This window comes from Pelophylax lessonae (assembly GCF_965119305.1).
Source record: "Pelophylax lessonae genome assembly, chromosome: 9".
NCBI lineage: Eukaryota > Metazoa > Chordata > Amphibia > Anura > Ranidae > Pelophylax > Pelophylax lessonae.
In genome coordinates this window covers 269,052,106-269,069,078 of record NC_138776.1, presented here as the reverse complement: position 1 = coordinate 269,069,078, position 16,973 = coordinate 269,052,106, and the positions used below count along the sequence as shown (strand labels likewise).

The following is a 16,973-nucleotide window of genomic DNA, read 5'->3' as shown; positions in this document are numbered from 1 at the left end:
AGGATTTTCAGGGATGAACTAAAAGTAGACAGAGTAGGAGATAGACAGACAAATTGGGATAGGGAGTTCCAGAAGATGGGAGAGGCTCAGGAGAATCCCTGGAGTCAAGCATGGGAGGAGGTAACAAGGGAGCTAGAGAGCAGGAGGTCTTGGGAGGAACAACGAGAATGTTTTGGTTGGTATTGTGAGACTAGGTTAGAGTTGTGGATGGCTTTGGGGGACAATGAATGAAGGCCAGTGGAGGGATTGGCAGAGAGGGGTGGGGGACACTGAATGGAAGCCGGTGGAAGGATTGGCAGAGAGGGGTGGAGGACACTGAATTGAAGCCAGTGGAGGGATTGGCAGAGAAGGGTAAAGGACACTGAATGCAAGCCAGTGGAGGGATTGGCAGAGAGGGGTGGAGGACACTGAATGGAAGCCAGTGGAGGGATTGGCAGAGAGGGGTGGAGGACACTGAATGGAAGCAAGTGGAGGGATTGGCAGAGAGGGGTGGAGGACACTGAATGGAAACCAGTGGAGGGTTTGGCAGAGAAGGGTGGAGGACACTGAATGGAAGCCAGTGGAGGGATTGGCAGAGAGGGATAGCAGATGCTGAGTGGTTTGTAAGGTGGATAACCCTGGCTGCAGCATTCATGATGGACTGAAGGGGGGGGGGTGTAACCCATGTAAAGGTAATCTAATGAGGAGGAAGTTTTAATAGTTGAGGCAAGAGATGACCAGGAAGGGAACTTGGAGCTTTATGGTGTTATTGGTTAGGAAGGGGGTTATTTTGGAGATGTTGAGGCAGCAAGATTTGGATGTGGGGCCGAAAGGATAGTTCAGAGTCCAGAATTACACCTAGCACCTTGAAATGCGGGGATGAGTGGATAGTTGAGAAGTTGATTTTGACACAGAAGTCAGGGGAAGCGGCACGTGGGGAAGGAAATATTATGAGCTCGGTTTTTGATAGATTGAGTTTGAGAAAGTGATGTGACATCCATGTTTATATGTCTGTAAGTAAATTAGTTATATGTGAGGAGACTGATGGAGTGAGCTGAGGGGTAAAGACAAATATTTGGGTGTCATCAGTGTAGAAATGGTATTGGAAGGCATGGAGGCTATGAGCTCACCCAGGCAAGAGGTTTAGATGGAGAACAGGACTGGTCCAAGAACGGAACCTTGTGGGACCCCAACGGAGAAAGGAAGAGGAGAGGAGGAAGTAAAGTTGTGACTCTGAAGGTGTGGTGGGATAGGTAGAATGAGAACTAGCGAAGAGTACAGTCACTGAGACCAAAGGATTGGAGTTTTTTAAGAAGGAGGGGGTGGTCTACTGTGTCAAAGGCAGCAGAGAGGTCCAGAAGTAGGAGTACAGAATAATGTCCATTGGATTTGGCCATTAGCAGATATTTTTGGAGTTTAAGGAGAGCAGTTTCTGTGGGGTGTTGAGGATGAAATCCTGATTAAAAGGGATCAAGAAGATTGTCAGTGAAATGGGCGCTCAGTTGGTTGTAGACTAAACATTCAGGAAGTTTGGAGGAAAAGGGGAGCAAGGAGATGGGGTTTAGGTTGTTAAGATTGGTGGGGTCCAATTAAGGTTTTTTAAGTATGGGAGTGATGCCAGAAGAGAGGGAGTGATTGAAGATGTTGGATAAAGAGTGTAGGATAGAGTCAGAGGGTGACCGCAATATTTGCAAGGGTCCAGGGAGCAGGTGGTTAGGTGGGTGCTGAAAAAAGTTTAGCAACCTCGTGTATAGTAGCAGGGTTGAAAAAGGGAAGAGTTTATTGTGCCTGTGAATATGGAGTGATATCTGTACAGCGGAGATCTCATCACGAATTGTATCAATCTTATTTTTGTAGTGATTGGCGATCTCCTGGGCAGTGGATCAGTTAGTGGATGAGGGCAGTTGAGGACGAAGTAGCGTTAAGGGTAGAGAAGGGTTGATGGTCATGGGAAGATAAATTATTAATGAAAGTGATAAAATAGGTCTGCTTGGCAGTGAGAAGACAGGATTTGTATTTTTGGAGGGCAGATTTATATTGGTTGAAGTCTTTAGAAGACTTATTCTTACACCACAGGCGCCCAAGAGATGTTTTTTGAGACTTCTGGTGTCAGCTGTTTGCCACGGTTGTAGGGGTCGGGGCCTAAATCTGTGTGTACTGAGGGGGGCGAGCTCATCCAGGGTGGAGCACAGAGATTTATTGTAGACAGAAGTGGTTAGATTGTGGCAGGACATGGGTGAGATTTTGTCATAGAGGTGGTCAGTAGCAGGGAAGAGAAGGGTTAGATGGGGAAGGTTTCTATGGGTAACTGTTAGGTGGTTGGAGGGAGAGGAGGTGAAAGTCTGGGAGATTGTTAAACTAATATTGTGGTGATCAGAGAGAGAAAAGGGATTGTTGGAGAGCTTGCACAGAGTGCATAGGTATGAGAATACATAGTCAAGGGTGTTGCCATCAGAGTGGAAGCATGAATCTATTACTTCAGGTCAAAAGAGGAGGTTAGACTGAAAATTTTAGAAGTAGCAGGAGTGTTAGTTTTAACAGTGATGTTGAAGTCACCGAGAATGATTTTGGGAATTTCAGAAAAGAGAAAGTAGGGTAGCCAGCCATCAAGAAAGGTTGATACGAGTCCAGGAGGTAGATAGATCACAGCACTTCTAAGAGAAACTGGGGAAAATCGATAAATACAATGTGCCTTAAATGAGGAGAGTGACAGAGAGGCAGGTGGGTGAAGTACCTGAAAGATGCTATGTGGGGCTAGAAGGATTCCCACTCCACCTCCCTTCCATCCACAGGGTCTGAGGAAGCGAGTCCAGAGAAGGCCATCATGGGAGAGGGAAGCAGGAGCAGCAGTGTTGGATTCATGAAGCCAGGTTTCAGTAACAGCAAGTAGTTAGTGATAAAGAGGTCCTGGACAGAAGCTAGTTTGTTACAGACAGAGCAGGCATTCCAAAGGGCACAAGAGAAGGGGAGGCTGGTTTTGGGAAGAAGAGGATTAGACACTAAATTGTGTGGATTGCTGCTCTTGCCAGAGGGCATGGGGTGATGGGAGTTTTGGGTACAGTTAAGCGATGCAGGCCCAGGGTTTGGGGTTTAATCTCTAGAGGTTGGGAGAAGCAGAAGGGTGAGGGAGGTAATATGGGATTGCAATTTATATGAAGGTACATGCCTCAGGGTTCTGGAGGTTTTATTAGCATGTGGGTTTAAAATTAGCAGGAGTTGGGTGAGTGCAGGAATAGGGAGAGGACAGAAGTGAGGGTGATATATACAGGCTGTGGGGTGGAGAAGAGGGGTGAAGAAAGGGAGATTAAGGAGTGAGGACACAACTATCAGAAGGATTGGTAGAAAGTGCATGTTACAGAGAGAAAGGAGAGCTGAATTTAGGAAACAAGGTCACCTGCAGTCTGTTTGGTGTTTTTCATAGTAGTTTGCTGTGTATTCTCGCTTTGTGCAATCTCTGAAGTGCAGAGCTGAAGTGCGCCCACTTAAATAAAGAACCCACTTATAGAAAGATGTGTGCTCCCCAGCCATATATAGTGTGGTAACGTAGATGTACCCCTTCAGGGTCATAGCATTCCCCCACTTACAGGGTGTAACGGACCGTTTCAGCAGACAAGGGGTTAAAATCCGTTTAGGCGATATGCCCCTTTCTGAGAGACAGGCACAGCTACTTGCAGGACACCAAACTCCCGAACTGGATACAAAATAGCACTCCAACCTGGAACCTCACGAATAGCTGCTAGCAGACGAACAGGAAAAGCATACATCAGCTTACACTCCTAGCAATCAGTCTCCAACAGCATACAGTGAATCCCCCCAAGAACGAGACAAAGCTCCGTGTGAGGTTCAAGCAGTGGTCTGTTTATTGAGGGCTACCTGCCCCTGTATTTATGCGGGTCTCCCACCTGGTGGACACTCCCCTAGGGGACCAAATGGAAGACTGTGACACAGGCAGACATGTATCACATTACAGACTCACAGAAGCAAAACATCCCCACAATGCATCCTGGCCTCCCCCCTTCGTAGATAGCCAGGTGAGCTCATTAACATGCTTATCAATAGTCTCAGACCCAATTAACATACTGTCCCGCTCTAGACAAAAGCACTCAGTTAATCAGTAGACATTCCTCAGGAGGGGGCTGCTGGAAACAATCCCCCCCCTCTCTCTGCAGCTAAAGCTAGTTTTCACAGCGACCTCCATTAGCCACATGGTTAAGAAACACAAAAAGACACAAAAATGCATAACTCCTAGTCTACTGAACAGAACCCCATATTCAACCCATCCCCAGATAGCCTGGATCTGAGCGCTCAACATATCCAAACAGCGCTCAGATGCCACAAACACAGTCAAATCGCCATGGGGTTTACGTTCAGCATGGGCTGATGAGAGGGTCCATAGTCACATTGCAGGAGGCGAGCAACCAGGCTTCTCCAATGCCCAGTGGCGAGATTGGTCTCGTCACATTTCTCCCCTTTTCCAAACAGACTAACAGGGTATCTGACCTTCTGCCGGTCAGTGCCCTTGTTAGTCCAGCAGCCCACCCACAAAACAGAAACAGCAGTACAGCCCACCCAAAATAACTGGTTACTACACCTGGATAAAAGAGAAATTTGTCCATGTCCAGGTGCCTCACCTTGGCTGTGTGGGGGACAGGTAGACTGCCTTGATGGGTTGCTGAGTGGGCAGAGACCAGCAGTACTCTGCCCTGGTGCCAACGCTACCACAGAAGTAGCCTGGTTGGAGACGGGTTGTTGGAGGGGGAGACCGACTGTCTCCCCTTTAGATACCCTTTGGCTAAACAGCCCTGTTGCTGGGGGTCAGGACCTACTGTCCCTACCCCCTGTGCTGTGAGTGCAGAGACCACGGTCCCATCTGCACTGTTGGGGGGCTTACTGTCTCCCCCTGGTACGTTAAGCTGCTGCTGTGGGATGGAGACTGGGCTCCCAATTCCCAATAGCTCAATCTGCCGCTGGGGGACAGGACCAACTGTGTCTGCCCCCTGTAACTCAATCTGCCGCTGAGGGATGGAGACTGCGCTCCCAATTCCCTGGATATCACTCTGCCAATGGGGAGAGGGGGTAACAAGCTCCTCTTCCAAATATACTTCCAGCCCCTGGGGAGGGAGACTGACTGTCTCTGCTCCCAATACAGTGTCCTGTTGCTGGGGAAAGGAGACTGGGCTCTCTGTTCCCTGCAGGACACTCTGCTGCTGTAGGATGGAGACTGGGCTCCCAATTCCCAACAAATCAATCTGCTGCTGGGCGACAGGACCGACTGTCTCTGCCCCCTGTAACTCAGCCTGCCGCTGGAGAATGGAGACTGGGCTCCCAATTCCCAATAAATCAGGCTGCCGCTGGGGAATGGAGACTGGGTTCTCATCTTCCCTTAACTGTACCTGCCGCTGGAGTTCCTCCCAACATGCCAGCTGGCCCTCTCTCTCTGCCCTGTCTAGCAGAGTCCCGAACACTAAGTTCTTCACGAACCGCTTGGATCTCTCCAGTGGATTGGGTCCGAAGAAGCTCAGCCGTAACCACACCATACGGTCATATTCTCTCAGAGTATCTGTACTCCACTGCTGGTTCCCTCCTGTTGCTTTAAGGGTCACTGTACTGAGACATGCGTTGCCCCCAACTTGTAAATCCACGGAATAGTGTCTCCTGTAGCTGTCCTTCTGGCTGTGGGAACGATCCCGCCGCTTGCCACCAATTGTAAAGGACCGTTTCAGCAGACAAGGGGTTAAAATCCGTTTAGGCGATATGCCCCTTTCTGAGAGACATGCACAGCTACTTACAGGACACCAAACTCCCGAACTGGATACAAAATAGCACTCCAACCTGGAACCTCACGAATAGCTGCTAGCAGACGAACAGGAAAAGCATACATCAGCTTACACTCCTAGCAATCAGTCTCCAACAGCTTACAGTGAATCCCCCCAAGAACGAGACAAAGCTCCGTGTGAGGTTCAAGCAGTGTTCTGTTTATTGAGGGCTACCTGCCCCTTTATTTATGCGGGTCTCCCACCTGGTGGACACTCCCCTAGGGGACCAAATGGAAGACTGTGACACAGGCAGACATGTATCACATTACAGACTCACAGAAGCAAAACATCCCCACAATGCATCCTGGCTTCCCCCCTTCGTAGACAGCCAGGTGAGCTCATTAACATGCTTATCAATAGTCTCAGACCCAATTAACATACTGTCCCGCTCTAGACAAAAGCACTCAGTTAAACAGTAGATATTCCTCAGCAGGGGGCTGCTGGAAACAATCCCCCCCCCTCTCTCTGCAGCTAAAGCTAGTTTTCACAGCGACCTCCATTAGCCACATGGTTAGGAAACACAAAAAGACACAAAAATGCATAACTCCCAGTCTACTGAACAGAACCCCACATTCAACCCATCCCCAGATAGCCTGGATCTGAGCGCTCAACATATCCAAACAGCGCTCAGATGCCACAAACACAGTCAAATCGCCATGGGGTTTACGTTCAGCATGGGCTGATGAGAGGGTACATAGTCACATTGCAGGAGGCGAGCAACCAGGCTACTCCAATGCCCAGTGGCGAGATTGGTCTCGTCACACAGGGCTGATACATTTCCTTCATTTTGGTGATGTCTCTTTTTCCACCAATGACCTTCTCACCTCATCAATCTATTGTAGAATTACTACATCTATACTAACAATGTCACGCTTACCCCTAACGCAGGTGGTCAGACACTATAGGTGGCTTCTGTGTTCTTCGCCTATAGCAGTCTCCTTTCCCATAAGGCAAGCAGGCCCACCGATACTCAGTTGCCCCCAGGACTTAAACACAATGCTATGATGAATGTTGTGCAGAAAAACTATCAGCGCAGTTATAATAAAAAAATAAATAAATTAATCTCAGAGCAGGGATATAATCAACCAGTGTACAAACCCAAAACAGTGTATAAAATAAGAAGATCCGGCAGCTAACACAAAATAGTGTTATTCACTTACACAATACAATTTGATCAAACTTAAAAGGTGCTGCGCCAGAAACAAAGTGTAACATATAATGGAAATCAATCTGTGTATACAATAGAAAGTGAAATCTCAGTGTCCATATGACATAAGTGCATTCCGGTATCCAGAAACAAAGTGTAACATATATTGGAAATCAATCTGTGTATCAGTGTTAATTTTGGCAGCAAATTTCAATTTAGTTTTAGTCTTAGGACTAAAATGTCATTTTAGTTTTAGTCCCATTTTAGTCTTCTGCAAGTGTTTTAGTTTTCGTCGTATTTAGTCGACTAAAACTCCAGTACATTTTAGTCCACTAAAACATCTTACATTTTAGTAGACTAAAACGTCCTACATTTTAGTTCACTAAAACTCATTTTAGTCATCTAAATGGTAATGGTCAGGTCAGAAAGGAGGCCTGTAATGCTGCTGCCTGCAGTCAGTGCAGTGAGTGCACACAGTGCTGCTCAGAGTGCTGGATGGGGGTCTCAGGTTTAAGGGTGGTCTCTGGTCTGACTCTAAACTGAAGTTGTTGAACAGGATGGGCCGGGCGGGCCTCAGCGGCCTATATGCACACACACAGTCCTGGATGGATGGCCGAATCGGATGCCAGTGGTGACTGGTGAGTGGTCTGAGGGGACTCAGGGAGACAGTAATAGCTGGCCTGGCTGTTAACTCACAGTGGGTGCTCTGCTCTGGATGTGGTGGTGGCCGGGTGCCCGTGCCGTGTGATGAGTCAGGCCTAGCGCGTCTGGCTGTAGTACTGCAGTGCTCTGATGAGGTCAGGTGACTGGTCTCGAGTCGACTCTCTAGTAGTAGTCCACTCCTCATGTCGGACGTCCCCGAAAGTTGGGTAAACGTCCCTGCCTCACATTCTTGTTTAGTTTTCGTTCATTAACGAAAACTGATTTGATTTTCGTCATAGTTGTAGTCATTTGACGAAAATGTGCTATACTTTGCGTCTCATTTTCGTCAGTTGAAAAATGCCGGTGACAAAACCGTTTTCGTTGACGAAATGAACACTGCTGTAAACTCCATTGGCTGTAATGTCATTGCACATATTACCTGAATATATTACCAACATTAAATATTAGGGAAAAATATAAGAAAAGCCTTTTTCTTAATTGTTTAGTTTTCAACAGCTTAGTAGATGCTCCTTACTTATGCGTATGCGGTGGTGCAATACATGTTTAAACTTTAATGTGCTATTATTACATGCTCTGGATGGAATTGTGTTGCCGATATAGAAATGGCCAGCAGAGGAGTGTTAATTTTGATGATGTAAATTTTTTATTTAGTTTTAGTTATAGTCTTATGACTAAAATGCCATTTTAGTTTTAGTCGTATTTTAGTCTTAAGACTAAAATGCCATTTTAGTTTTAGTCGTATTTTAGTCATCTGAATTGTTTTAGTCGTATTTTAGTCGACTAAAATTGTGTTAATTTAGTCGAGGAAAACGTTTTAGTCGACAAAATTAACACTGCTGTGTATACAATAAAAAGTGCAATCTCAGTGTCCATAAATCATAGGTGCATTCCGGCATCCAGAACTGTGATCACCCAATAAAGTGATTAGTACAAAATACTGTGCTCCACTCCACCGCCACCAGAGATCTAAGCCTCTCACCTTTGACCCAGAGACCTGAGCCAAACAAAGCTTTTACCCCTCAGGGGTCACAGGCAGGTGTCACTGGATGGTGTGGAGGTTTCACTAACGGATGCACTGGGACCAGGTAACCGCGATGGTGCCGCTCTCACACAGGGCACAAAGAGATCACCACATAAGCAGAAAAGCAGAAAGAATGCTAATGCTCTCGATGTGAGTAAAGCATATAAAGCCGTAGAGCTCAACTGTTGAAGTCTGCATCTATCGACAAAGCTGTAACGCGTATAGGGGGTGGAGCCTTTCCTGCTGCTCACTGCATCCTCTCTGTTTTGCGGTCTTATTGTATTACAAGCATGTCTCCAAGAAGCGGTTTGTGAGTACCTTTATTTAAATAAACGGCTGTATATGCTTTACCAGCACGGAGAGCATTCGATTTCAACGACAGTCCAGTTACAAAGCAGGCAAGGTTCAGAATAGTCAGGGTCAAATCCGTAGTCAAAAGGCAGGCAGAGTTCAGAGAGTAGTCGAGATCTGAATTAAGGCCTTCAACAAGGGAATCCAAACAGCAGGGCAGACAAACAGAGAGCTTGGAGCACGTGTTACAAACGCAATATCACAAGCATGGGACTGCAGGCTTGGCTGGCTTCAATCAGATTTGGTCTCCACCCAGAGACTGACCACATCACTCACTTTACAGATAGGCTGAAAGAAAGAAAGAATACATCACAGCCAAAACCAGGATGCTGGAATAAGGAGCAAGACCACAACTGTCAGCAACCATAAACCAGGCAGAGAAAGAAAATGTAGTTAAAAATCACACCTTTAATGTAATAGCAAAAATAACACAGAACAGGAACGTAGTCAAAAACAGAAGCCAGGGTTTGGAAGACAGAGCGGGTAATCAGACAAGCTGGGATCAGAAATCAGCATTGTCAGAAGCCAAAAATCAGGATCAGAAATCAGAAGAGACGTCAGCCAGGGCAAATCATAACAGGAACACAGCAGAGACACGCTAGAGATGTTGACCAGGAAAGGCACGGAGGAAATGAGCAAGGCAGTTTAAATAGCTAAAAGGGGCTGTCTGTAGGCTGGACTAATGAGGCAGATAATGGTAACCAAGTGAGTCACTGTGGAAACAATGAATGGCTGGTAATTATCCGACAGCTGAGCAGCCTCTGTGCAGTAGAGAGCTGCTATTAATAGCAGAAGCCCAGCCCTGACAACAACACACTCCTGACAAACGGATTATACTACTTTTATTAGTGGGGGGGGGGGTGTATTTAAGGAGGATTGGAATATGTATGTCTTTATTTTTTAGGATTCAAATAAGAAAGTGGAAAAAATTTAATTTGTAGTAAATATCCGGAATTGTTTGTTTTTTTTCCATATTGATCCCAGTCTCAGATATTCATCCTAAAATGTGATCAGTAAAGTCTCCGGAGTACACGGAGATCACAGGAATATGATGAGTCCTGACAAAGCCCACAGAAAAAGTTCATCTTTTATTTTAGAAGAGGTGGGGTGCACCCGGGAGAATATGATTCTTTGTGTGCAGAAACCTCACACAGTGCCCCCACAGCTCCTCCTCCCAATGTCCCTCCAATCAGAGTCAGAATATCCTATGACATGACACTGACCACACAGCTCCGCCTTCCAATGTCCCTCCAATCAGAGTCAGAATATCCTATGACATGACACTGACCACACAGCTCCGCCTTCCAATGTCCCTCCAATCAGAGTCAGAATATCCTATGACATGACACTGACCACACAGCTCCTCCTCCCAATGTCCCTCAAATCAGAGTCAGAGAATCCAATGACACGACATGACCACACAGCTCCTCCTCCCAATGTTCCTCCAATCAGAGTCAGAGAACCCTATGACATGACACTGACCACATAGCTCCACCTCCCAATGTTCCTCCAATCAGAGTCAGAATATCCTATGACATGACACTGACCTCACAGCTCCTCCTCCCAATGTCTCTCCAATCAGGGTCAGAGAATCATATGACACCACACTGACCACACAGCTCCTCCTCCCAATGTCTCTCCAATCAGAGTCAGATAATCCTATGACCTCACACTGACCTCACAGCTCCTCTCTCCAATATCCCGCTATCCAACTCTTTATTTCTGATGCTCTTAGGGTGTGGGCTGAACCCCAGGCCTCCTTGCTTTCAAAGTAGGGCTGTTGGACCTGCATTGTTTGTAATATCAGAAACCTCAGCATGAAGTGGGGTTTAAATAAAAAGAGACCTGACCAGTGAGGTGAGGAGGATTCTGGAAATGTCATTTGATTTTACTATTTGTGTTCAAATCTAGAGTTTTCCTCCTGTGAAGTCTGGAGATCATATCACATTGCCTCTACCTCCCTCCCTGATAGAATAGAGAAATAAAAAGAAGATTTGAGAAGTCACCAGATAGATCATCGAGTTGCTGACAGGAGAGGTGAGCGGTGCTGGGAAGGACATCGTGATGGAGAATCAGCCGCCCCTCACATCACCGGGTAAGACTTTATTGTAAAGGAGAGAGCAGTACGGAGGATCCACCTAGATCCCCCATCATCTGATAAACACATAGAAACAATGTATTCAGTCAGTGTGTGTGTTTCCTACAGATGGATCCAGTAATGGGAACCCACCAGAGAGATGTCCCCGTCCTCTGTATTCCCGGGATTCCACACAGGTCAATATTAAAGAAGATATAAAAGAGGAGGATGGGGTGATGGAGTTTTCAAAAGGACACAAAGATCTGTACCAGGACACCATGGTGGAGTCATCCAGCTACAGAAACCCACCAGAGAGATGTCCCCGTCCTCTGTATTCCCGGGATTCCACACAGGAAGATCACAACTATGCAAAACCTGATCAGGTAGATGAGGAACAATCACTGATAGTATCATTAGGATCTGTACATTATCTGCATTGTTACCATTGATGTCATTTTTATTATATATTCAGAGTGGAAACCTGAGAGATTCTAAAGTTGAGGTTAAAGAAGAGATAAAAGAGGAGGATGATGAGGATGGGGTGATGGAGGAGTCAGAGTTTCTAAAGGAACGGAAAGATCTGTATCAGGACACCATGGAGGAGTCATCCAGCTACAGAAACCCACCAGTGAGATGTCCCCGTTCTCTGTATTCCCGGGATTCCACACAGGAAGGTCACACCATCCCTCGATGTTACAAGGTTGGTGGATTGGAGCATCTAGAACATGGACTTCTGGAGAGGATGTGTTTTTATATATTATATCACAATATTAAAGCTTATATCTTCCAGATGATATTCTCTCTCATTTTCTTTGTTTAGAGTGGAGATCCAATCGATATAGAATTTGAGGTTAAAGCAGAAGAAGAGAAGTATGTGAGGGATGATCTTCAATCTATGGAGGAGGATGGAATAACGGGGACATGTATAGAGGAGGACACTCCTACAGAGATCAGCACAGGTGGGTCATTAACACTAAATACATTCCTCCACCCATACTACTCACTGATTGGTCCAGAGTAGGGCGGGGACTGGGTGATATTAGCCTGTAATCCCCTGGTCACTTTCCTGAGCTGTGTTCCCCCATACTGTATTCCTGTATTTCTCTCGGATAATCTTACTTCTCTGTGCTGCAGACACTATTTATGTCTCTAGACTGGATTTATGGAGATTCTGGGGTTCAGCTGGCCGTAAAATGTTGATAATTACCATAGACGTTGCTTGACCTAGGCACCTGGGGTATGTACCTTGGTTCTTCTGCCCCATCCCCGGGTCTAGTAAGATATCTGACAGAACAATTCTCCCGGGGTTACTTGCTCTGTTATTTGCTGGCTGTGCCGGGTGGAGGGATATGTCTGTATAGTCTCACACCCAAGTCACTGAGTGCAGTCTCAGGAGATGGGAGGCAGCGGTGTTGGACCTCTGCAACTGATTAGTGAACACAAATATTATGACTCCTGAACCCTGCACTATATACTCTATATTGTACATTACATACTCCTGATCCCTGCACTATATACTTTGTTTTACATTACATACTCCTGACCCCTGCACTATATACTCTATGTTGTACATTACATACTCCTGACCCCTGTACTATATACTCTATGTTGTACATTGCATACTCCTGACCCCTGCACTATATACTTTATGGTGTCCACCAGTGTAAGGAGCATTCCTCCCACTGACCATCACACCATTCTGGCTTCGGGTGTGGCTGCTGAAAGGTTCTCTTGCTGAGTGTCTGGAGCTGCTCCAGGCTGACTTCCTGCTGGATCCCAGGGGCTGCTGGAACCATCCCAATCCAAACCCAAGACAGCTTATGAAAATGGCAGCGCGTTCACACGCAGCGGCTTCTCTCTGTCCCGATAGAACGGTGTTTTCATACAGTCGTGAGGTTCTGCTGGATGTTGACAGAACCGCATTTTTAGAGTTAAACTCCGTGCACACAGAACAGCTGCGAGATCTCGGACTGCTCCGGAAGCTTACATCATTACCGATCCCCACTGCTGCATCTCGCCTACAGTGGAGGCGCCACAAGAGGTGTGAGAGGAAGCAGAAGAGGGGTAAGCGTGGAGGTATCCGGGCTAAGCTAATGGCTAATCCTTTCAAGCCATCTATTCCCACCATTGTACTGGCTAACGTACGCTCTTTGGACAATAAACTGGACTTCATCCGATTACTACGTTCAACTCAAAGGACTGTAAGAGACTGTTGTGTTTTGTGTTCACGGAAACATGGCTTAGCAGCAGCTTTCCGGACTGCGCCATTCAGCTCGATCAGCTGACGTGCTATCGAGCAGACAGAGCTCTCGTCGCGGGAGGAAAAACCTGCGGCGGCGGACTGTGTGTTTACATCAATGACGCGTGGTGCCGCGATGCTGTTGTGATTTGCAAACACTGCTCATCTCTGGTGGAGTTTATGATTATTAAGTGCCGGCCGTTCTATCTGCCGAGGGAATGTACTGCCACACTGCTTGTTTCAGTTTACATTCCTCCGAATAACAACAACAGCAATAGGAACGATGCACTAAATGAACTGTATCAGTACATCAGTGAGCAGCAGACAGCATACCCTGATGCTTTTCTCATCATAGCTGGGGATTTTAACCATGCTGACTTAAAGAGTGTGTTTCCAAAAATACATCAACACATTCATTTTCCAACAAGAGGAAATAACATTTTAGACTTTGTTTATACTACACAGAGAGGAGCTTACAAAGCCCTCCCCCTCCCCCACCTTGGTGCTTCAGACCACATCACTGTTATGCTAATGCCTGCATACAGACCGCTCATTAAAGTTGTCAAACCAGTTCAGAAACAGATTCAGGTGTGGCCGGAAGGGTCGTCAGACGCTCTGCAAGACTGTTTTGATACAACTGACTGGAATATGTTTAAGCAGGCTGCCACTTGCAATAACATCATTGACCTCCAGGAGTACTCGGAGACTGTCACTGCCTACATCAATAAGTGTATTGAGGATGTAACAGTCACAAAAACCATCACTGTCCGGGCCAACCAGAAGCCGTGGATGACAGGGGAGGTCTACAGACTCCTGGAGACGCGGAACGCTGCCTTCAGAGCTGGAGATGAGGTCAGCCTGAGAACAGCCAGGGCCAACCTATCTCGCGGCATTAGAGAGGCTAAGAGACAGTACTCCAGGAGGATAGCCCATTGTTTCAGCGACAGCAGAGACACTCGGAGCCTGTGGCGGGGGATACAGTCTATTACGGACTACAAGCCCCCACCACGGACTGGTGACAGTAACATCTCTCTGCTGAACGAGCTGAACACCTTTTTCGCTCGCTTTGAGGCACAAAACAGAACCACTGCACAGAAGATTCCATCTTCTCCCGGTGACCAGGTGATGATGCCGACCCCGGACAGCGTGAGGAGATCCTTCAGTAGGATCAATGCACGCAAAGCTCCGGGTCCTGACAACATCCCTGGGCGTGTACTGAGGGACTGTGCAGCAGAACTCACTGATGTCTTCACAGATAATTTTAACATCTCACTTAGTCAGGCTGTTGTTCCCACATGCTTCAAAGCTACTACCATCATTCCAGTCCCGAAGAAGCCATCTCCATCCTGTTTCAATGACTACCGTCCTGTTGCACTTACTTCCATCATCATGAAGTGCTTTGAACGGTTAGTCATGCATCACATCAAGTCTGCCCTCCCCTCCTCCCTGGACCCATTCCAGTTTGCATACCAGTCCAACCGGTCGACCGATGATGCTATTTCAACTACCCTTCACTCAGCACTTACACATTTAGAGAGAAAAGACTCATATGTTTCGAATGCTGTTTATAGACTTCAGTTCAGCATTCAACACAATCATCCCTCAACAGCTCATTCATAAATTGATCGAGTTGGGGCTCAACACTTCGCTGTGCAACTGGCTGTTGGACTTTCTGATTGGAAGACCTCAGGCAGTACGGGTCGGCAGCAACACATCCAGCACCATCATACTGAATACTGGGGCCCCTCAAGGATGTGTGTTGAGCCCCCTCCTTTTCACTCTGCTGACCCACGATTGCACACCGTTACACAACTCCAACCTCTTCATTAAGTTTGCGGATGACACGACTGTGGTGGGTCTCATTAGTGACAGAGATGAGACAAACTACAGGAGTGAGGTGAGCCGCTTGGCCGGGTGGTGCAGTAACAACAATCTCTCTCTGAATGTGGAGAAGATGAAGGAGATTGTTGTTGATTTCAGGAGAGTGCATACTCAGTATGTTTCTCTGACCATCAACGGTGTGACTGTGGAGAGAGTGAGTAGCACCAAGTTTCTGGGTGTGCACATCACAGAGGACCTCTCCTGGACTGATAACACTGCAGCACTGGCCAAGAAATCACAGCAGCGTCTCTACTTTCTCCGCAAACTGAGGAGAGCCAGAGCCCCATCACGTACACCTTCTACAGAGGCACCATCGAGAGTATTCTGACCAGCTGCATCACTGTGTGGTATGGCACCTGCAACGCGTCTTGCCGGAAGACTCTGCAACGCATAGTGAGAGCAGCTGGGAAGATCATTGGTGTCTCTCTCCTCTCCCTTCAGGATATTTATGGAACCCGTCTCACTCGCAAAGCTCTATGCATTGCAGGTGATCGTACCCACCCATTACACAGCTTCTTCAGTCTGCTGCCATCAGGGAGGAGACTGCGGAGTCTCCAGGCCAGGACCAGCAGACTGAAGGACAGCTTTATCCATCAGGCTGTCAGGAAGCTGAACTCGCTCCGAACCTGCCCCTTTGTCCCTTTTCTGCCATAGGCACCACTGAACTATGCACCTCCCCTTCCCTAGATCCCATATCCCTAGGTCCTTCCATCCCCTCCTTCCACTAGCATTCAATGACTTGCACCAGTCACTTTGGCAGCATTGGTCTGCTCACTACCTCATTCACCATGGAACGTCATTAGTCTGCACTTTATCTGTTGTGTGCCTTGCGCTGTTTTTATTTTAACCTTATTTTTATTTATTTTTTTGCGTTTTTAGATTTTTAGGCTATGTTGTTAGTGTTATCTGTATGTACCGGGGGTCTAAGAGTAACGTAATTTCGATTCTCTGTATGTATGTATTGTACATGTGGAAGAATTGACAAATAAAGTCGATTTGATTTGATTTGACATACTCCTGACCCCTGCACTATATACTCTATGTTGTACATTACATACTCCTGACCCCTGCACTATATACTCTATGTTGTATATTACATACTCCTGACTTCTGCTCTCTCCCCTCTGCCCACTGCTATATATACACATAATATGGATTCTCTTTTGTTACTCCCATTTCCTACCAGCTGGACATTTTATATCTGATGATTTGATTGGAGGACAGACTTTTACATGATGATAATAATGTGATAACATCCTCCAACTTTGGAGCCTTAAACAGAAAGTGATAATGAGGGAGGAGTCAGTAACCCAATGATGGTGGTCTTCAGGATCAGTCCAGTCTTCATCTTGGTTGTTCTCCCCCCATCCTCACTCTCTGACCTCTGGTGGGGCTAAGCCCCGCTGTTATTCATGACTAAATCATGGACTAAATAAGGAAGTGCGGGACTTCTTGTGTTGGGAAGATGGCAATGAGTGATAGAGGGGGTGGGGACACTCGTCCTATAATCCCCTCATCACTGTCACTCCTATAAAAGACAGTTCTCATTGTTTCCTCACTCTCTGACTAAGGTCCATGAATAAAGAAATGAACTGGTAGGAGATCAGAGGACCCATTTACTAGTTACCTTGAGGGGGGAATTGTAAGATCCTCAGAGACAAAGCTGCCTGATGTGGGCGGAGTCCTGGTTTAGGGCAACCAATCTGCTGATGTCTAGTAATATTATCTTTGTATTTCTATTTTAGTAGATGGACGGGAGATGAGGAAAACCTCAGAGGATTGTCTCACTTTGTCTCCAG

The 16,973-nt window shown here is 46.7% G+C and overlaps 2 protein-coding genes across 2 annotated transcripts in view; both read left to right on the top strand.

The window, feature by feature from the left end:
* The window catches only part of LOC309564030 (uncharacterized protein), a gene marked incomplete at both ends in the record, with an annotated part of 68,179 nt that extends 52,677 nt beyond the window's left edge, over window positions 1-15,502 (top strand). Inside the window, 2 exons of the mRNA XM_082268654.1 lie at window positions 13,538-14,699; window positions 14,872-15,502. Of these exons, the coding sequence (XP_082124780.1) occupies window positions 13,538-14,699; window positions 14,872-15,502 (1,793 nt within the window). The remainder of the gene's footprint in view (window positions 1-13,537; window positions 14,700-14,871) is intronic.
* Window positions 1-16,973, top strand: part of LOC309564458 (uncharacterized protein) — a 1,566,033-nt gene that overhangs the window by 456,930 nt on the left and 1,092,130 nt on the right. The window lies entirely within an intron of this gene.